Genomic DNA, 21,435 nt, shown 5'->3' with positions numbered 1-21,435 from the left:
CCTGCATTGGAATTGCGAGGCAATGGGTCTGGTCTGCAGCCAGGGCCAGCTCCCAGGCACTTCTCTCCTTCCCCCAAATACGGGTGTCTGCTTATTGGGTCCCACTGTTTGCTGCTGCGGCTGCTGCCTCCAGCACAGTTCGATCTTTCAGCTGTAATTTCGCCCTTCCTACCCGTCCAGATGAGCACCACTTGTTTATGACTTCATACATTGGACTTCTATGTAGCTTTATTTTCTGAAAACTTCTTATTTTTGGTTTTGTGGTAGTTGTAGTCCTTCTTAGTTGTGGAGGGAGACAGAGCATGTCAGTCTATGCCTCCATCTTGGCCAGAAGCTACTGATGCAGAGAATCTCTTGATGTGCTTATTGGTACACTTTATTTGCAGAAATGTCTATTTAGCTCTTTTGCCCATTTTTAAACTGGGTTCTTTTTTGTCTTTTTAATTTTGAGTTGTAATAGTTCCTTATATTTTTTGAATATTAAATTATGACATATGATTTGCAAGTATTTTCTCACATTGCATAAGTTATCTTTTCACTTTCCTGATGGTACTGTTTGAAGCACAAAAGATTCTTGTAATTTGATAATGTTCAATTTACCTATTGTTTTCTTCCGTTGCTTTGTGCTTTTGGCATCCTAAGATACCACTGCCAAATCTAAGGTCACAAAGGTTTTCACCTGTTTCCTACTAAGAGTTTTATCATTTTAGCTCTTATATTTGGGTCTTTAATCCATTTTGAATTTTTAGGTGGTATGAGGTGGGGTTAACATTCATTCCTTTTTATGTGAATATTATTTGTTTAAAAGACTATTCTTCCTCCCCCCCCCATCCATTGAATGATATTGGTACCCTTACTGAAAATCAATTGGCAACAGGTGTATGGCTTTATTTCTGAACTCTCAATTTTATTCCAATGGTCCGTTCTGTTCTTATGCCAGTGCCACACTGTATTAGTTACTATAGCTTTACATTAAGTTTTAAAATCAAGAAGTCTTAGTCCTCCAACTTTGTTCTTTCACAAGATCATTCTGGCTATCCGGAGTCCCTTGAATTCCCTTATTAAATAGAATGATCTTGTCAGTTTCTACAAAGAAGCCAGATGGGATTCTGATAGATCAAGTTCAGTATTGCCATCTTAACGATATTGTCTTACAACCCAAAAACATGAGATGTCCATTTTCTTACAATATTTTAGTTTTCCTCATATAAGTTTTGCACTTTTTTATTACCAAGTCTTCTTTTTGATGCTATTGTAAATGAACTTAGTTTCATTTTCAAATTGTTCATTGGGTACAGGAATACAACCAATTTTTTTCTTTATTGATCTTGTATGCTGTAACTTTGCTGAATTTGTTCTAGCAGTTTTATTTGGAAATTCCTTAGGATTGTTTATATATAAGATCATGTCATACACAAATAGGCATAGCTTTATTTCTTCATTTCCAGTCTGAATACTTTTTATTTTTCTTGCCGGATTTCCCTGGCTGGAACTTATAATACAATATTAAATAGAAGTGGTACAAGCAGGCATGCTTGTGTTGTTCCTGAATTTAGGGGGAAAGCTGTCTTTTATTTTATTAGCTGTGAGTTTTCCAAAGTGCTCTGCATCAGGTTGAAAAAGTTCCCTTCCAGTCTGTCTTCGGAATGTTTTCTATCATGAAATGATAATGACTTAATCAAATACTTATGTATCCATTGAGATGTCACCCCCACCCCCTTTATCAATAGTGTCCCAGCTTTTTTTTAAGTCAAAATCTTAGAAGGATGCTCAAGGTTAAAAACAGGGTAGGAGTTGCTCTGGTTGAAACAGGAAGGGAAGCCTAGGGCTGTAAAACTGGCCCACCAGCAATTTCCTCCCAAGTAGTGCTCAGCCCCACATGATACTAAGTTTGGGCCCAATAACAGCAAACAGACCCTAGTGCTCTCACCCAAAACTCCTTATTGGGCTGTCAGCCAACTAACCCCTGACCCTCAGCCTTAGGAAGCCCTGGTTGGCAGGGCTGGCTGATTACAAGTAAGCAGCCACTTTAGCAGCCTGAAAATTGAATGTTTATTTTGGCATAGAGCTCCAGAGCCAACTCCTCCCTATGCCTCTCTGTCTGAAGGGTTGATCTAGGGGCTTTGGAGTCCTTAACACTTGCCCTTTTTGATGTTATCTTTCCATTAAATTTTAGTTTGGATCTGTGGTTACAGCAAAGTTTGCACTTCTAAAACCTTGATTATAGTCAACCCAAAATACAGAGGTTCAATATTTCAAAACAGACTGCAGACTGCCCACTGATTACTTTTGGGGATGACTGATTAAGAAACTTTATTACAGAAAATGAATGCATCCAACGTCCTCCAATACACTTGTGACAAGAAGACACACAGGAGACACAGACAGTAGTTGCTACATACATCATAGCCTTGTTCTTTCCAAAGGATAAAAACCATTCAAGAACAGGGTTGGGAGACGTGGTTACTGTCCTTCAGATTAAAAAAAATGTAACAGGTTTACATAGCAAGAGAACCTACTGTGCGTAGGCCCTAAAATCAAGTTTAGCCTAAGCCTTACAGTAGTGACACCATGACACTTGTCACACCTCAGAGAAGCTACAGAATGTCATTCCACCAAGAGAAGCAATCTTGTGATGGCATGAGTAGTGGTATTGCTGTAAGCAGCTAATGGGCCAAATGGCCTTGAGTCTCTAGAAATGTTTGCTTAATCAAAGATTACTTAACAGCTTCTTTACTTCTATTTAGCTATTGTTGGAGAACAAAGAAAGGTCACCCCCTTCCATTGTTGGCATGTTTAGTTACAACCAGATAGAGGGGCACCACTTAGTAGAAATCTCTTTTGTGACAAGTTGAGCTTCTCTTCCATGTGTGACAAGGGTGCCCACAGCTTCCCAATCTTGGCATGGCACATTATGTGTTGGGCAGCAGCAGCTTCAGACTACAATGCCAGGTGATAGCTGGAGGAAAGTAACAAGGGCATGGCGGAAGCAAGAGGAGCAATCCTGGAACAAGTGCCTCTGGGCAAATCTCAGGACCAAGGGATTTTTAACTAGTGGTCATTTTATAGAACTAGAAAAACACATTCAGGACGAACAGTTCTGATATGAGAAGGAATGGCTATGAATACGGATTAGAGATCAGAGATCAGGCCAGCAATCATAACCATGACTTGTACTGGCCCAGGATCTGATGGGGTGGGGAGGACACCATCTGAAGACATGCAAGGTTCTAAATAGTCAATTTTAAGAAAAAGTTGCCTTCACCTGAGTAATACCATTAAAATACTCCGGAATGCTTTCCAGCCTCAAACATACATATCTGAGTGTCAATGCTAGGCAGTAACAACACTCACCCATAACATAGTAGTACCCTTCATTACTGCCAACAGTTAAGATGTGTGTACACATCAGCCCTCAAAATATTTAGCATCACCATTTTGCCAGTATGGCCATCACCCCTCACCCCAACTTGAACAAAATGTTACCCCATCTACCAACATGAAATAATCACTGAAACACAAACCAAGCTTCTTCAAGTTTAAGAATATTTAACAACAATCCATGTTTCCAATGAATGAGTTCACATCTTGTGTAGGCCATCCTACTTTCCTTCTGATGCAATTGATTCCATTAGCCTGCCTTGCAGGTGTCCCAACAGAGCCTGCAACAGGAGCCCCAGCAATCTTCCTTGGGTTGCCTGGTTTCTTGAAGCAGGGGGGTGGGGAATGGATACTGCTCCCCACCCCACCCCCATCATTGGTATCCAAGAGATAGATGCAGCACCTCAAGACCTCAATTGTTGAGTGGAACAAATGTTCTGGGTTGGGGAGAGAAAATAAATGTTTGATACACCATACCCTCAGGAAGTCGTTTTTGCTGTTTAGCAAAAAATTTGGCCCCATAGTGTCAGGGGTGAGGCAAGAGGCAAATAAACTAAATCTCGTAGTAGCCTCAATACTAACCACGCACTTTCCTGCTCCTCTAAAGGCTAGTAACCTTGCCTGTGTCGTTATCTTAGCTCCTACATTCAATAGTTCAGACTTCATCTTAACACCATGCAGACAAAATCAAGCAGTAGCTTCAAGTAGCCCTCTTCATATCATTCTAAACTGGCCACATTGTTACCAGATTTACAGGGAGGCTAGTTGCCAAATACAGTGGAATGGGTTGTTTTACCACTAAGATTGCTATGAGTCAGAAATTTAGACTGTTACAATAGAGAACAGCTTTAAAAACGTAATACTGTTTATTTAACTTCAAAAACATTTCAGCATTCTAAACGTACAGAAAAAAAATAACAAAACATTTCAAATTGTTTAGTACAGAAGGTTTTTAAACTTCCATTTATGCAGCAACTCTTCACTTTGCTGACAATGAAGAGTTCTAGTTTGTTTAAAAAATTTAAAACTACTGCACTTAACTAAAAAAGATCCAAACACTTCTCATGCCAGCTGACCCCCCCCCCTTTTCCACACCTAAGAATGGCAGAATGCTATGTCACTATATACAAAAACAAGACAACCTGAAGCTAAATGGATGCCCACCGCAGTGTCCACAGGTCCAGCCTCACAGTGCATGCCCTGAGCTACGGCCCCTCCAAAAGGCATCTTCCCCACAGCCTCAACACCTAGCAAAGAGCATCAAAAGAGCTTGTCTAGGTTGTTTTGTTCTTTTTACAAACTATAGATATGTACAGTGGATAACTCAGGATTTATAGCCAATAATCATATAGTTAACACCACCTTACAGATTAAAAAAGAAAATGCCAGGAACATCTTTAAATGCCTTGTCACACCAACAGCAAAGTGCACAGAGTGAGGAGAACATGAGAGCCTTTTCCTTTTAAAAATGTTTGGAAATATGTACAACTTTGATACAGATTAAGGGTGCTCCAGACACCCACTGCCACTTCATGTAAACCACTGACAATTTCTAGAGCACTTTGAAAGACTACATATGATCATGATCCAATTGTGTAATTACTCCTAATGAGGGCAACAAACACCTCTCAAGAGCTGTGTCAATTACGGCGCTCCTCTACTCTAAGGTATTCACAAGGAGACAGATGAACAGTTTTTTTATTCATCCTCCTCCTCCTCCTCCTCCTCCTCCTCCTCCTCCTCCTCTTCCTCCTCCTCTTCCTCCTCATCTTCTTCGTCTTCCTCTTCAACCTTTTTCCGGGCAACTTTAGCAGGACCCTTTGCGCCATCAAACTTTCCTTTAGACTTATAGTCAGCGACATCCTGGAAGGAACAGGGACACATTCCAAATGAGGAGACAAGCTCTCCTGCTGCCATTATTTTAGCAAAGGGTAGAAACACACTGTCCCCATCTCAGAATAAGGAAGTAGGAATTCAAAACAATACAGGGCTACTACCTGAAGTGTTTGTTTCCTGATACAGATTTGGTTCTCAGCCATTCAAATTTAAAAGATAATGGTGATCAAGTAGCATTTAACTCATGTTAATAGCACTATCAAATCCTATGCCAGTGACATCCTATGTTATCCAATTTTTTAAGACTGCCTGAAGTTGTCCTAAATACCAAGATCTGTCAGAAGCCTGAACATCAATGCAAGTGGCTGATCTTGAGTGCAGATGGGCCCTCACATGCTCTGCTTGTTACTCAGCCCAGCAAAACAGCCTTCCGCCCCACAACCCCTCATACCCAGGGCAGCTGATTGCTCACCATGCACATCTCACACTCTGGCCCACCTCACCTTCTCATATTTCTCCTTCAGCTTTGCAGCCTTATTGTTGTACGGCTGCTTTTCACTGTCACTTAAGTTATTCCACATCTCGCCCAGTTTCTTTGCCACATCTCCAATAGAGATGCCAGGGTTTGTGGATTTGATCTTGGGACGGAATTCTGAACAGAATAGGAAGAATCCAGACCTCAAGGGAAAAATTATATAAATTAGATAAGAATCCTCAAAAACGTGAGCTTAAGTCAAAATCCCATGTTCCTAAGCCCACATACTTCCTACCATTATGACTTCTCCCTACAGTGAAGAAATGCATAATACCATATACAGTTTCAAAGTTGTAGGTTCTAGAATATTTAAGCTGCTTTAGAAATACATAGTGGTTTCTCAGTCTCTCAGTTACTGGGCAAGGGGTAGAGAATATACCTAAGGATGCTGACACCCAAACTAGTCTGTCTGCTTCCCAGTGGAAAGGCCAAGAGGCAACCACTGGGCACACACAGCTCACAGTACTTAATATTTTGCAGAGATATCCTGACATTTTTTAGGTAAAATGTCTTTTAAAATCTTTTAAGCGGAAGGAAAGCTCTTCATGGTTATTCTGAGTCCTATGGTCACTTACGGTGGCCTTTTGGGGGCATTAGGGTCCTTCTTCTTCTTTCCTCCTTTAGCTGGTCCATAATCCTTCATTTCCCGATCATAGCGTACTTTATCTGCCTTTGCCATCTCATCAAATTTAGATTTCTCTTTCCCCGACATTGTCTGCAAAGAACAGGACCTGTTAAATTCCTCAATGCAGTGAACACATATCTGTTCAGCTGTCATATAATTAAAGTGGCAGCTGCTTTAACCACTTGCAAAAAGGTATGAAAGCTTTAAACCCTGTAGAGTCTTAAAAAATAGAAACACACATACAAAATTCTAAAAACAGGCAAGATGTGTCTAAGTGAAAAGGAAGAAAACAGTTACCTGGGGCTACTCTAAAGGTAAATAACACCAAAGTGTGAAATCCAACTAAGACTAACTTGAAGGATACAAACAAAAATACCTTCCACCTCTCAGAGCACTTCTTGGAAAATTCTGCAAAATTGACAGGAACCTCTGGGTTTTTCTTCTTATGTTCCTCTCTGCAAGTCTGCACAAAGAAGGCATAAGCAGACATCTTGCCCTTTGGCTTCTTGGGATCACCTTTAGCCATCCTGAGTGTGATGGATGGAAAGAAAAGAAACAAAGAAAAACAAATCCAATGAGTATAACAGAACTACAAGACATACCAAAAGCAGGTTATAATTAAAATTTAGGTTGCTCTTAGGAAACAACCCCCCCCCAAAAAAAATGCCTGGTGCCACTGGGGAGGAAATCAGCCTCACTGTCACTTGTCATTTAACTTTTGATCAGCAAGAAGTGTGCAGCTTTGTGAGTTACTTCTCCAAGAGTGATTAAGTTCTTCAAATGGAACCAACCCAAGATGCTCAGCTACATTCCGATTCAGAAATACTACTTTTGGAAACTACAACCACAAAGTAGGGAGAACACATTTGTAGGCAGTGCAGGCTGATGATAGAAGCTTGAAACCAATGGCTTAAAGCAAGCTGGCTGTTTTACTCTCATGTTGGAAACAAAAATACAGTCACCGCTGCTAAACACAGATCAAAGCAGCAGAACTGTAAATAGGGAAAATTTGATATTTCACTATTGTTGATGCATTCTGACTTATAAAAATGGCTTTTACAAGAACGATGATATAGCAAGTGAGCAGATATCCCTGTACTAATTCAAATCTGTCTCTTTATCATTATCTAAAAGGACAGAGGATACCAAAAGGGCTAATCTTGCTCATCTATAAAGCAGAATGCATGCCCTGCCAGAAATACTTTCTCCAAAGTTTCCAAATAAAAATACAGCTGTGGCGTGTCATCGTCCCTGTCCCCCCCACCCCAGCTTCCCGCCATCTTTTCCTTTTCCTACACCCAAGGTCATCATGTAAAATTAAAGCGTTCCCCTTTGTGGGGACCAACCAAGGGAGTGCATTAGGGCCCCACGGTGGCTGCGCGGGTAGGGCAGGACAGAACGTGGAGGAGCCCCAGGCGGGCAACTGGACACAGCACGGTGCTGGGTCACCCAGACACCCATAATTCACCTTCCATTTTGTCAAAAGCTTCCTGATAAAAGAAAGTGACCCTGAAATCTACCGTTGCCTTCCCAGGGGGACGCGCAGGGCCGGAGGCGGCGGTAGCAGCAGTGCTCCGAAGGCGTGGAGCCTGGCTGGCAGCGGCCACAGTGATGGTGGCGGCCGCCTTGCCTCCAAGACCCACTTGCTAAAATGGCTGATCCACGAGCAGTCGGCACAGGCGGCGGTGGTGAACAAAGCGTCCGGCCCCAGCACTGCTGCCGCCGCCCGCTCGCCAGCCCCCACCCCACCCTATCCCGCCCCGCCCCGGGTGCCCGGGGACGAGGGGCTGCTGGGGCCGCAGGCCGGACCTCCCCCCAACACCCGGCGCCGGCGCGGGACGCATTCCTCGGGATAACAAAGGCGCCCGTGCAGCCATGACGCTCGACAGTACTGGGGCCCGCGGCAGCGCTCCCGGCCCTCCACGCCACCAGCCCCTGGCCACTGGAGCTGCGAACAAGGCCAGAGCCCGCCGGGGAACCCTGTCCAGTCCACCCCTCTCCAGGGCCCATCACGCGCCAGCCATGTTAGCGGAGGCGGCGACGGCGACGGCGACGGCGGCGCCCCGCCAGCAGGCGACTGGCGGGGGGCGGCCGGCCCGCCCCCCGACCTCCATGAGCTTCCGAGACGGCCATGTTAACGCAAAAGCAGCAGTGCAGCCTGCGGGCCCGCACGGGTCCCGGCAAAGGCCGATAGCGAAGTTTCCCTGCGCCGCAGCCCGCAGCGGACACCAGCTGCCCGTCCCCCGTGGCGTCCGTCCCGGGCCGGAGAGTACCCTTCCCGCTTCCCAATGCCGCCGGCCTGCGCCGGGACGCATGCAGCCCTAGCCCGCAACCGCCCCTCAGCTCACGCTGCCGCCGCCGCTGCCCCAACATCTGACTTCAGGGGGCCTGAGCCCCGCGACGCAGCCCCAGGGGAGCGCGGCCGAGGGTGGCTCTGTGAAAGGAGCCTAACATAGACAGCGGGGAGGTCGGAATGAAGCAGTGGAAAGTTGAAACACCTGATTTGCTTCTTCCTTCCCAGTCGCTTAGGTAGAAGGAAGGCGGAAGCGGCGGAAGGGCGAGAAGAGGAGAGGCAGGAGGCGGCGGCGGCGGGACGCGAGAGCCTCGGCGCGGACTGGAAAGTTGTGCGGGCGCTGCGGCAGCAGCAGCAGTGGGGCGGTGGAGGGCGCGGGCGGCGGAAACGTACCTGTATTGTTTGCTAGTCTGGGCAGCGCAGGGCACGACGCGCGGCTCAGCGCTCCCGAGCCTCGCGCTAGCTGCCTCCACGAGAGCCGCCTGATTGGCCAGCGGGCTCCGCCGTTTAAAACAGCCTCCTTGCCCGGCCATTGGCTGCGGGCTTCATGCATATTAAACAGGCGCGTGTGCCCATTGGGCGCGGCCGCTGGGATCATTCGTTCAAACCGAACGACCCACAGGCGCTGGTTGCGGAGGCAAAACAGAAGAATAATATCGCTTTCCCAATCCCCGTACCCCCTCCACGAACTGAGCTGGAATCTCAAAGGACTTTGGAGAGGTGGCCCCTCCATTCCCCGCAGTCTTGGCCTCTGGCGCGGGAAGCCGAGGTCGAGCTCGGCTGCGCTGCCCTCTGCTCCCTCCGCACCGAGGCCTAGGCGGCTCCGCTTCTGGCCCCGGGCCTCCAGGCCGTCCCCCAGCCTTAGAAAAACTCTGGGGGGCAACGGGAGAGGGTCAACGGTCCTCCACCTCTGCCCGGTTCCATCGCGACTCCTCGGCAGGGGCCTTGCTGCAGCTCGCTCCTTAGTGCCAGTAGACGGCAGCTGCTCATCCACCAAGACCTCGGGATTTCAGCGCTGCCCCAATCGAAAGAGATCTGACTCCACTCCTGAGGGTCCTGCTCAACTAGGCTCTTTGCACTAGTAATCGCCAGAAAGTTGTTCGTGCCTGCAATTGCGGAAACAGCGAGCTAGGTGCGGCTAAAGGAGGAAAACAAAGTTTGGCAAAAACGGAGAAATCACCAGAAATTGCAGTACTGTATTCAGGAAATCACCTCTTCAAGGCCTCAGTTCATTCAGGACCACGTTCCCTCTGCTCCCCTAATGAAGAATAAAAGTTCTTGCAATGAATGAATGGGATTTGACGACTTGGCCTCCTCAGCTTTGCCACTGGCTAGTGAGTGGTACTGCCTTGAGCAAGTCACATATTTTAGGGGATTCAGGCAATGGTTTTCAAGGTGGGGTCGGGGATTAGGCAGTGCCACGTTTAAGGAATGTTTGAAAATGCCGCATGACTAAGAATTGTTGCTGGAATTTAGTAAGAGGAGAAGATGGCCAGGGATGTTAAATGTCCCTCATTGGGCAGGACAGTCACACGGAAGAAATGTCCCAGTACACAATACTAGTATCAGCCCTGCTGAAAAATACTGGAGGGCCTTTCCCTCTTTGAGCTTCCTAGTAAGAATGGAAGAAGGAAGGGTGAGGAGAAGTTGCATGTTTTATGGGTTGAAATTTGGAGAAAATAATGGAAGAGGCACATCATGAGTTCTAAGTTCCCTTTCCAAAGCACTTTGAACCCATCAAGATAGCCAGCTATTTATAACTTCCATATTTAGAAATGAGACCAGAAGATGAGTTTTCTACATGATGTTTCCAGAAACTGGCTAAGTTTGAGGTGCTTGGGGGAGCTGACCTCACAAGGCAACTGCCTCCTCACTCTCACCCAGTTCTTGCCAACTCCTCTGACCCTCCTACATAAGGCTGAGCCCCTGCAGCTGGCACTGGTAGGCCTCCATCGTTAGAGATCCAACTGAGACCAAAAGGCAAAGGCAGTGCTGCTTTAACCAGAGCCTGGAGGTATCAAGTCACTTTCTGAAGTCCCCAACTTTCAGACTCTTGGTAATGTGGACATCTTAAGGCCACCTCTCAACTCCTCTGCCCTGTTGGAGTTAGCTGAGTGGTTGCCTACCTCCTGCTCACAGACCTTCACTCACAGGGTGCTTGCCACCTCTCTTCTGAGCTTTTTCTACCTTGGGCAATCTCTGAACCTTGAGGTCACCATCCTATGCACAATCCAATACCTCACCCTTCAGAGATTTCCTGGCAGGCCAGGTCTTTTCTCTAGGCAGACAACTCCAGCTTCTACAACCAGGTTCTCAGGGGTTAACCTGCCCAGACTGCTCTTTTCTTCCCTGTCTTCACCCTTCCCAAAGGGAAGCAAGATCTCCCCATGTGATCTGACCAGTATTTCCCCTCTGCTAGAATACCTTAGCCTCCATGTTGTTAGGCTTTCCTAGGCCAGAGATGCAAGTTGGGTTCGCAGGCAGGACAGGGGTCTCTTTCTGATCCAACCACTGCCCAGCATCCTGGCCACACTGGGAAACTTCACTTACTAGTTGGCAGGCACTAAGGTGGAAGAACCAGAGTAGTCAGCTACAAAGCCCACCAGGCACTATTTGGTGGGCCTTTCAGTGGATGGTGAGGGTCACACCAGCAGCAAATGTGTTCACATTCATGCTCAGGCTCACAAAGAGCATTCCCAGAGACAGTGGCATAAAGGCAAACCCAGAGAATAAGAGTATCTCCCAGCCAGAAGAGAAGTTACAGTAAGTGGCATCCAGACATGCCCCCCACCAAAGACCCATTCTTTCCCACCCGCTGCCACAGCCCTGCCCATGGGTCTCCTATTTCTGTGTACATACTTTGAATGGTGAAAGGTTTGTGCTTATTCAGAGAAACTATTTCCATCTCTGCATCTGAAAAAGCTTCTCTCTTGATCAAGCTGAAGCACTAGGCATGAAGCTTAAACCCGTGATTACCATCATCAGAACTTGACAGAACATGATTATGACATCACTGAGTGAGCCTGTCAGAGATCTGAAGATGGCTGCTGTGGTTCCCTGCTCCTGCTCCCCACAAGTACACATATCACCCCAAGTCTCCATGTCTTCTTTGGGCCCAATCTCCCTGATTCCTCCATCCCTTTCCCTTGAGCTTCAATTGGGAGGCTCCTCACAGCCTGATTTTCTCCTCAGTGATGCCCATAAGCTATGGCTTTGTGGATTCCCACCTCAAAAGAAACTCATAATTCAATTCCATGTACATCTATTGAATGCCTACTAATAAATAACAGAGGGGTGATGAAGTGACCTGAGGGTGAGGCTAGAAGGCAGGAGCAAGGCAGTGGCTTTAGGCTCTGACTTCCTGGTGTGCCTTCTGCCATATCACCTTACATCTCCCTGCTTCAGTGTCCTCTGTCAAAGGTGATTCAAGCCCTGGCAAGGTGGGTCAGTTGGTTAGAGCATCATCCCATACACCAAAAGGCTGTGGGTTCAATCCCCAGTTAGGGATTATATAAGAGGCAACCTACACATCACATAGATCACATTGATGTCTCTCACATTGATGTCTCTCTCTCTCTTTCTCTCCTCCCTCTTTCCTCTCTAAAATCAATAAACATAGCTTTGGGTGAAGATTTTTTTTTAATGGTAATTCAGCCCTGACTGGTGTGTCTCAGTGGATTGAGCACCTGCCTGCAAACCAAAGGGTCACCAGTTCAATTCCCAGTCAGGCACATGGCTGGGTTGAATGCCAGGTCCCCAGTTGGGGGCACGTGAGAGGCAACCATACACTGATGTTTCTCTCCCTCTCTTTTTCCCTTGCCCTCTCTAAAAATAAATAAATAGCCCTGGCTGGTTTGGCTCAGTGAATTGAGCACCGGCCTGCGAACCAAAGTGGTCGCTGTTTCGATTTCCAGTCAGGGCACATGTCTTGGATGTGGTCCAGGTTCCCAGCTGGGGGCCTGCAAGAAGCAACCACACAGTGATGTTTCTCTCCCTCTCTTTTTCCCTCCCTTCCCCCACTCTCTAAAAATAACTAAATAAATAATCTTTAAAAGATAAAAAATGAATAAATATAATCATTTTTTAAAAAAAGAAAACAAATGGTGATTCAGCTCAGCCATTGTCCCATCTCATTGTGAGGGATAGGAGGTTGTGAGTGAAGCTGGTCTGGGTATTACCAGTAAAAGGCCACACAGGTAAAGGCTAAAGACCAGCCTGAAAGGTGAAAAAAGTGACAGAAAGTCAGGGATGCCTGGGCAATTTCTGGACTCAAGGGCCCTAAGGCAGACTGCCTCCTCAGTCTGTAGCAAAGCTCAATGCCCAGTGGTGGCTTGGGGACAGCTCCAACCGGTCGAGGCAATGAAGGTACTCTGGACCTCTGCTCTAGCCCTCACTAGAAAGTACCTTAACCATGCCAGTTACCTGTGAGGCCAAGCCCCAGGCCAGCCCCATCACATAGGGGTACCTCAAAGCAGAACCCTGTAAGCTGCTTGGCTACCTGGAGAGATTAGGAAAACATTGAAGGTAAACAAGAAATAGAACAAAGAATGACAAATATTATTTAAAGTGGTTTTTGGTTCTTGCCATTTCAAGCCCCTCAAAAGATTAAAGGGAATCCTCATTCAACAGAAATTAAGTCCTGGTCCCCTGTACCCATCCCCCCATACACACACATCAGTACTCACACTCACACTCACCCCTGCCTCAGGTCTTCACTTGGTGCCCCAGACTTAAAGGTGAGATCCCTAAGGCCCAATTTAGCCAACCTCCTTAAAGATCAATGAATATGCAGCCAGATAAATATGGAGGCAGGGGTGGGGACAGATTGTGGAATCATTTAAAATATATTAAGGGTACTTGCTGTGAAGGTCCTACAATGAAGCACGCCCTTTCAGAGGGGATGTAGGAGCCTTTGTAAATTAAGATCTTCACAGATAGGGAGTCTAGCTTTAGGCCTTCCCATGGTGCTTGCCCCACCCTACTCACCCCAGGTGACCTATTCAAGACCAGAAGACTCCCCATCCCCTCTCCCTCTGCTCTTGGGTGGGAATTTACATTCTAACTTTACAGTAGTCCCTCTCTACATCGCGGTTCACTTATCACAGCCTTACTGATCTTAAAAAATATTATATTTAATTATTTATCGTGGATTTTTCGCTATATCCTGGGATTTTGTGGTATTGTATACGTATGTTGTTAAAGTTATGTAGGTTTAAGAGTGTATAAGATGTTTAAGAACATAAGTCGTCGTCGTCGTTGGCAGCCGTCCGTCTCGAGAGACGATGGTGTAGCTTCTTAAGAGTCTATCTGCACCGCCGAGAATGGTTGTGCAGTCCGACTCGGGAGTGACACGGTATCTGTCTCCTCCCGTGTTGAATCGACCTCTTACGATGACGCTGGAGTGTCCTCTCCAGCGAAGCTGAAGCTACAGAGCCTGGGCAGGGTGATATGGAGGGTCTGCTGTTGCCCATGCAGCAGACCCCCCCTCTCTTCGCAGCTGAAGGGTCCAAGGGAAAGACGGAGTCAATACAGCTTGGCTTCAGGTGCGCCGCAGGAGTTGCCGGTGTTGACTACAACGTCAAACCGCCTTAGGGACTCCGGCTCCGGATTTTCTGTCGGGGTTTACTCCCTTAGCCTTTCCCCTGAAGAGGTATGCCGCAAGGCAGCGGAGGTTTTTTGGAGTCAGAGTTTTCCTTCTCTGAACATAAGTAGTGTTTATAAAAATGTAGAAAAGGTTAATAAGGGACTGGGAATGATTTATAACTGTGTGGGAAGGGTTTATAAAGCCTTAAAATATATATAAATAATAAAATAAATGTAAGGTTCCTACTTCATGGATTTTCACCTATCGTACGGGGGTCTAGAATGTAATACCCACGATAAGTAAGGTAATACTGTACTTTTTTTCAATAGGGAGGAAAGTGTTTTTGAAGGTAGTTAGGGTCTCAGGTACTATTACAATAGGTTTGTAGGGTCTCCCAACTGGGAAGAAAGGTCAGGTCCTCCAGCCCAACCTCCTCCTGACATAGGAGTCAGTGGCTGAGCTGTGGCTGGAGGCATGGTCTCTTGACCCTTAGTGTCACAATTGTCCTACCCTTTATAGCTCAGCTCTACCTTTGGTGCAAAGGCCATTTGCAAGCTGGCAGGAGAAGCCAGCGCCATTGAGAAAAAGGAGTTCCAGGTTCAGAAAAGCCACACTCGACAGAGGCCTACAGGGAACCAGCCTCTGCTCAACCTCTCCTGCCTCCATGGCCACAGGTCAGGCCAAGGGGGCCTGCATGGTGACCCAGAGCCCAATGGGCAAGCCACGTGCCTGTCATGGCTGGGGCGGCCAGGGTCTTGCCTTCAACCCAGGTGCACTGAGTGAGGAGTGGGCTACTCCTGGCCAGCTTCCCATCCTGGAAGCTCTAGCCCTGACGGGGAATTGCAAGACCCCACTCACCTGAGAAGGGAGCGCAAACCCAGGCCTCTGCGGAATCACCAGTGACACCAGGCCCACCAGATGGCTGAGGCTTTCCTAATGACTGAGAACAGGAAGTGGGTCAGCAAGCAAAGGGCTTCCTAGGAGTTATCCCCCACCCCACTGCCTGTGGGAACACAGTCCTGACCAACAGCAACCCATCCAGGGCCTATGACACCAGGTGGGCCAGGACCTGTGAGGACAAGGGAGATGAAATGAAGGTCCCTGCCCTCCCACACACCTACCTGGTCCTGGGAGCTCACTTGGGGGAGAAAGGAACAGAGGGTGAGGACACACAGCAGTGGGGTCTCCTTTACAACCCCTTACCCTATTCTGGGAACAGCCTTGCCCTGTCAGATCTTGAAGAAATAAGTCAGGTGGAAAAGGACAAGAACCATATGATTTCACTCATATGTGGATATAAGACAAAAAACAACAGATGAACAAATAAAGTAATAGACAACAGTATGGTGGTTATCAGAGGGGAAGAAGGGTTGGGAGAGGATGGAAAGGATAAGGGGGGAGTCAAATATACGGTGACAGAAGGAGATTAGACTATGGGTGGTAAGCATATAATAGAATACACAGATGTTGTATTATAGAAGTGTACACCTGAAATTTATGTTATTAACCAATGTTACTGCAATAAATTTAATTTAAAATAAACCTCATTGTGCTGCTGGGTTACCTGCTCTAGACTACCTCACCTGTGACCCCTCCCTTCAGAAGGCAGCAGCAGGGTCTCATGAGTCCCTTCCTCACTTCACCCCTGGAGTTTCCAACCATCTGATAACCAGGCCTTTCTGTGCCTTCCCCTGGTGTCATTCAAAAGCCTTGTTCTGACTCCCTGAACATCTAATGGGCCAGTGTCCCATCTTAGGGAAAAGGTACAAGCTGTTTCTCTTCACCTGAACCAAAGCAATTCCTGCAGTGGGGAGAGAGGGAGCTGAAGATGGCCACTCTCTAACATGCTATTTTCAAAATATTCCTCAGTCTCTTTCTGGGCCTCAGTTTCCCGTACTGAAAAGGGAGAGCAAGAGCTAGTTCCTGGGGTCCCTTAGGGCATCAGCGTTTTTAGATTTGTCAGTGGGGCTTCACAAAGGGAATGATTCTCCTATCTTCACCCACTGCCCCTCCCCCCAGCAAAAAAAAAAAAAGTTGAGAGGTGGCCCTCTGCACACTTCAGTACTGCAGTAAGAGGTTCCTGAGGTCCGACACTCACACTTCCTTTTCTCCATCTGCTCTCCTTTGGGGCACTTCTCACAGCTGTCATTTGAGTTATTGCTTATTGACTATCTGTCTCAAGTGGGCTTCTGCCCAACTCGCACAGGCTTGGGACCCAGGAGACACTCAGAAATACTAGATGAATGAAGGCCTGAGAAAGTAAAGGCATGCCTGTGTTACTGAAGGCTAGGTGTGGAGGGCACACCTCAGAAAGAGTCATCAGCCTTCTCTCAGGTTGGATGGGGATGATGATAAAATTAGAAGACAAGTGCCAACTCCACAAGGGACTTTATTCAGCCAGGCAGGGGAGTTGCTATGGACCTACCTCACGCCTAGAGGAGGGTGAGTCCCCGTTCTTGATTTCTGAGCACTAGAGCCCTACAGTGCATTCATGGCACTAACTAGGGCTTTGGCTTGCAAAGAGAGCACCAAAGTCTGAACAACTTCAAATAGTATTTTAGGTTGGGTATGTGGGGAAAAGTGGGAGCCACTCTGCCAGGGTTGGAGCCCAAGCTCTGCTACTTACTAGCTGTGTGACTTGGGCAAGAAACCCTACCTCTCTGTACCTCAGTTTCTCCATTTGCAAAATGAGACTAGTAATAGTACCCGTGTCATAAGTTCTTGTGGGCATCATATGAAGCACTTAGAGCAATGCCTAACACAAAATTAGCACTCATAAATGGTTCACTGTTCTAATGGTCACCTTTGATTTCATTCTTGATTCTCCAAACAATGCAGAAGATAATCCAAACATCTGTGGCAAAGCCTGAACTGTATTTGTCCACACTGAGAAACAATTGGCCCTGTTGGGAGTTGCATTTTCCTTATTGAATCACTTTCTCTGGAGCTAGCTCTACCTTAACACATGTTTGTTCCATAAACCCCTGGTGGGGTCTGAGTCCTGTGTACCTTGTCTTGTGTACCATGTCCTGTGTGGGGGTGGGGGAGGTGACAACTGGGCCACAACCCTCAAGAGGGGCACTGAGATCATGGGACTGTGATTTCCAGGTGAACTGAGAGCACATCTGGAACACGGACTGAGCACCATTTATCTTTCAATGACTTCACCTCCACAAGGTCTAGCTCAAGGCCTGATGCAAAGTTGTTTGCTTCATGAAGTATCTATCATATTAAGCAAATAACTGCGTTTCCAAGTCCAAACCAACACAGGTACCATAGAAGGACTCAGAGCCTAGGAGCACAGGGGCTCTGCTCTCTGCTCTTCCTCAGCTGCAAGGGGCCTTTGTAAACCCTGAACAAATCTCTGAGCCTCACTTGTCCTCAGTTTCTCCTTCTGTACAATCAGGGAGCTGCAGATACTACATGATGTCCAGGGTCTTTCTCACACTAATATCCACTGGAGCACAAGCCCCTCAGTGTTTCCCAGATGCCTGGAAGAGGGCACATTCTATATGACCAGTGATTATTTGTTGAAAGAATGAATGGATGAAGAAGCTCTCATTCTATGGCCTTGCAGTGAAATGGAAAATGTATGTTAGTATTTGTAAACACACATCCTTTGTTTGTTAATCTTTTCAAATGGTTCTGGACAGCATTTTAAATGTGACATGACTCTCCTGTTCAGTCTGCCTTGAGATATTTCAAGGAAAAGCTTTTTTTTAAATACAAAACAAAACATAATTTATCTAGATTATCATCTCAACTTTCCACTTACTTTTGGATATATGTGTACCTGTACTGCATGATTCATTGGTTATCAGAGAAAAGGACAACCAGGTAAGATGATAAAGGTGAGGAACTGTAAACTAAAACTACAAATAGCCCAAGTTAGATCAGAGAACAGGGTGATAATGATAATGGTGATGATAATAATGCTACTTTGCATTTTGTTTAACAATTCACAAAGGTGCTTGCATTTCTACTATCTCTGCACCTCACAAAGGTCCTTTGAGATATTTGTGCATATATTGGAAAAACTAAAGTCCAGAGAAAGCAAGTGTTTTGCCCAAGAACACCAGGCCATCTGGACAGAATTGAGACTCCTGCCTTCCAGTATTTTGAGCAGGCCTTGAAGCCAGTTGTTTTCAGTGGACAAACAAACAAGGAGAGGGTAGATCCACGGAAGGCATTTCCTGTGTCAATGACCAACCATGACTCTTCTGTCTGCTAAAAGCCAGAGAGAGAAGGGCAGCAAAGGTCAAAGGGCCTGAGGGCAATTGCTGAAATCATCAGATGAGTGACCTTCCAGGACCTTACCTGGTATGTCCCAAAGCAAGCTCCCCAACCACAGCCCCTCCCTTATATGCACCCCAGAGAGTGGCACCACAATCACTCTAACATCCTGTTTGGCTCCCCTCTCTCCCTTGTCTCTCACATTCACAATGTCCCCCAGTCTTACCTATTTGGTTTCCTAAATATCTCCCAAATACAGATGCTTCTTTCCCACTTCCCTCCCTCTACTAAGCCATGATCATCTTTTCCCTGAACAACTGGTCTCCCTGATTTGGCCCTCTCAGATTATCTGCTCTCCACACCAGCAACCTGAGGGGGTCTTTTATAAATGTACATTTCTTTCTTTTTACTACTCAGTTTAAAATCCTTTCATGACTTTCTTTTGTTTTTTTACATTTTTAAGTATATTTTATTGATTATGTTGTTACAGTTGTCCCAATTTCTTTTCCCTTTGATCCCCTCTGCCCAGTACCCACCTTCCCTCCAGCAATCGCACCCCCCCCTTAGTTCATGTCCATGGGCCGTGCAGATAAGTTCTTTGGGTTCACCCTTTCCTATATTATTCTTAACTTCCCCCTGTCTATTTTGTACCAACCAATTATGTTTCTTAATTCCTGTACCATTTCCCCATTTCTCCCCCTTCCTCCTCCCAGCTGATAACCCTCCAAATGATCCCCCATACCTATGATTCTCAATAACCTTGAAATGAAGCTCACTGAAAGATCCTTTAAGATTCAGTTCCAGCCAGGTTTCTGTGGTGCCACAAATGCACTGCAAGACTCTAGTACACACCACCACCCCCAATCTCACACACAGAGATCCTGTGATCCACCTTAGTTCTGCTTACACTATTCCTAGGATCCAAAACAACCTGGATATTCCAGTTGTTTCTGTACCTGCCTGGTTCCTCCACCAGACCTGGAAAGCCCCAGGGTACTTCCTTCCATAACCTCTAGATGGCCCACTGCCCTGCAAAGGTTTTGGTCCCTACTAGGATCTCAGAGTAGGTCCCTACTAGGATCTCAGAGTAAGATTGAATGGAATCAAATTGACTTGACAGTGTTGAGAGATGAGGGCCAGCATCATTTAGTAATAAATGCAGCAACATAAAAATCTATTTTTTAAAAAAAGTGTGAGAAACCCTGAATGATGTAGCTCAATGATTTGGGCATTGCCCTGCAAACCAAAATGTCACCGATTTGATTCCTAGTCAGGGCACATGCCTCGTTTGCCCATCAATGTTTCTCCTCTCTCTAAAAATAAATAAATTAAATATTTTTTTAAAGGGTGGGGAGAGAGATAGAGATCCACACAGGCCTTGTCACTGCTGTTGCTGCTGCTGCTTCTGCTGTTGCAGCAGCCTCTGGGAAACTCTTCCAACTAGCTAGCTTCCTGTCTTTAATCTTAAGAGCTAGATGATGATAATGATGATGATAAGCTGGGTCTCACATAGAAATCCAGCTTTTGGAACACTTGATTGGGAGATCTAGAGAGAAAAGATCTTGCTTGTGATTATGTGATGAGCTTAGCATATGCTGCTAGTTAAATATTTGTGATGGGTTTCCACATCACCTGTTAGCATGCCAGAGTGTTAACATTATAAATCATAGAACCTTACAGGTAAAAGGACCATTGGCATTAAGTCTGAATTTTCCCTTTTCTACATGGGGAACTGAGTTCCAGAGAAGGCCAAGAGCTGGCTCAAAGTTACATGGGTATTAGTAGCAGATCTGAGTCTGGAACCAAAGGACTGACTCACTACTGTTAGGGATAAAGAAGCAAGCCAGTGACTCTCAAACCAGTAGGAGATAATTAACAGATGAATCATGGGAAAGGGGCCAGGAAATGACATTCCACAGCTCCTCACATGTATCTCTAGGATCAAAAGGAGGAAGAGTGTCATCACCAAACACAGAGAAGTGGGAAGATGTAGCTAGATAACCTTGCAAATAAGTAGGAGATAGTCCTATAACTGACCGCAGCCCCCGGCGGCCCCGGCGGAAGCCGTCTCTCCCCCACGGAGTCCAGAAGCTTCACCTTCTCACCCAAAAGGCGCGCCTTCCGGCCTCTCCGCGGCGCGCGGGGGCCGCCGGCGCTCTGGGGCCATCAGCGAGGAAAGCGGGGGTGACCGGGACGCGCGCACCCCCCGCGGCGCGTAGGACACCCCAGGGCGGCCGCGTGGCCGACCCCCGGGAGGGACCCGCCTGCGGGGACGCGCACGAAGTCACGTCCGGACAGCAGGGCGGAGGCCTCCATGCTGGCTCTGCCGGGGCGCCGCCAACCGCAAAGGCCGCTCAGCACGTGCGCGACTTTCCGTCCCGGCGAGGAAGAGGAGCACCTGCGCCTTCCCTGCCACCTCCCGGCCCCGCCAGCTCCGAGCGGCCCCGTTCCAGCTGAGTCAGCGCTGCGTGTCTGGGCCGCGCCTGGCGGGCGAGTGACGAGAAGTGGACCTGCTGCCCCTGGGAACCGAGGGCATCGTGCACAGAGGACATTTCTCAGCGTTTCCAGGAGCTGAAGGAGCCCCGGGCCAGCCAGCAGTCTCTTTTAGGTCTACAAGAGACCTAATCTCAGCCGTACTGTATGAAGAATCAGAGAAGGAAAACTCTGACTCCAAAAAACCTCCGCTGCCTTGCGGCATACCTCTTCAGGGGAAAGGCTAAGGGAGTAAACCCCGACAGAAAATCCGGAGCCGGAGTCCCTAAGGCGGTTTGACGTTGTAGTCAACACCGGCAACTCCTGCGGCGCACCTGAACCCAAGCTGTATCGACTCCGTCTTTCCCTTGGACCCTTCAGCTGCGAAGAGAGGGGGGGTCTGCTGCATGGGCAACAGCAGACCCTCCATATTACCCTGCCCAGGCTCTGTAGCTTCAGCGTCATCACAAGATGTC

The 21,435-nt window shown here is 47.0% G+C and overlaps 1 protein-coding gene across 3 annotated transcripts in view; it reads right to left on the bottom strand.

Moving 5' to 3' along the window:
- Positions 1 to 2,283: 2,283 nt before the first annotated feature.
- HMGB3 (high mobility group box 3) overlaps positions 2,284 to 21,435 on the bottom strand; it is a 61,405-nt gene continuing 42,253 nt past the window's right edge. Inside the window, exons 1-5 of one of the 3 annotated variants that reach the window (XM_090264680.1) lie at positions 9,064 to 9,155; positions 6,754 to 6,904; positions 6,328 to 6,467; positions 5,721 to 5,895; positions 2,284 to 5,244 (exon numbers count right to left, since the gene is read on the bottom strand). In XM_090264680.1, the coding sequence (XP_090120806.1) occupies positions 5,080 to 5,244; positions 5,721 to 5,895; positions 6,328 to 6,467; positions 6,754 to 6,903 (630 nt within the window). In that variant the 5' untranslated portion in view covers position 6,904; positions 9,064 to 9,155 and the 3' untranslated portion in view covers positions 2,284 to 5,079. The other 2 variants (XM_090264679.1, XM_090264681.1) reach the window with 2 other exon arrangements.

The sequence above is a fragment of the Furipterus horrens genome, unplaced genomic scaffold (genome assembly GCF_987537825.1).
Source record: "Furipterus horrens unplaced genomic scaffold, mFurHor1.1.pri manual_scaffold_17, whole genome shotgun sequence".
In the NCBI taxonomy this organism is placed as follows: domain Eukaryota; kingdom Metazoa; phylum Chordata; class Mammalia; order Chiroptera; family Furipteridae; genus Furipterus; species Furipterus horrens.
The sequence above is the reverse complement of the archived record's forward strand: the minus strand, read 5'-3'. Positions and strand labels throughout refer to the sequence as shown.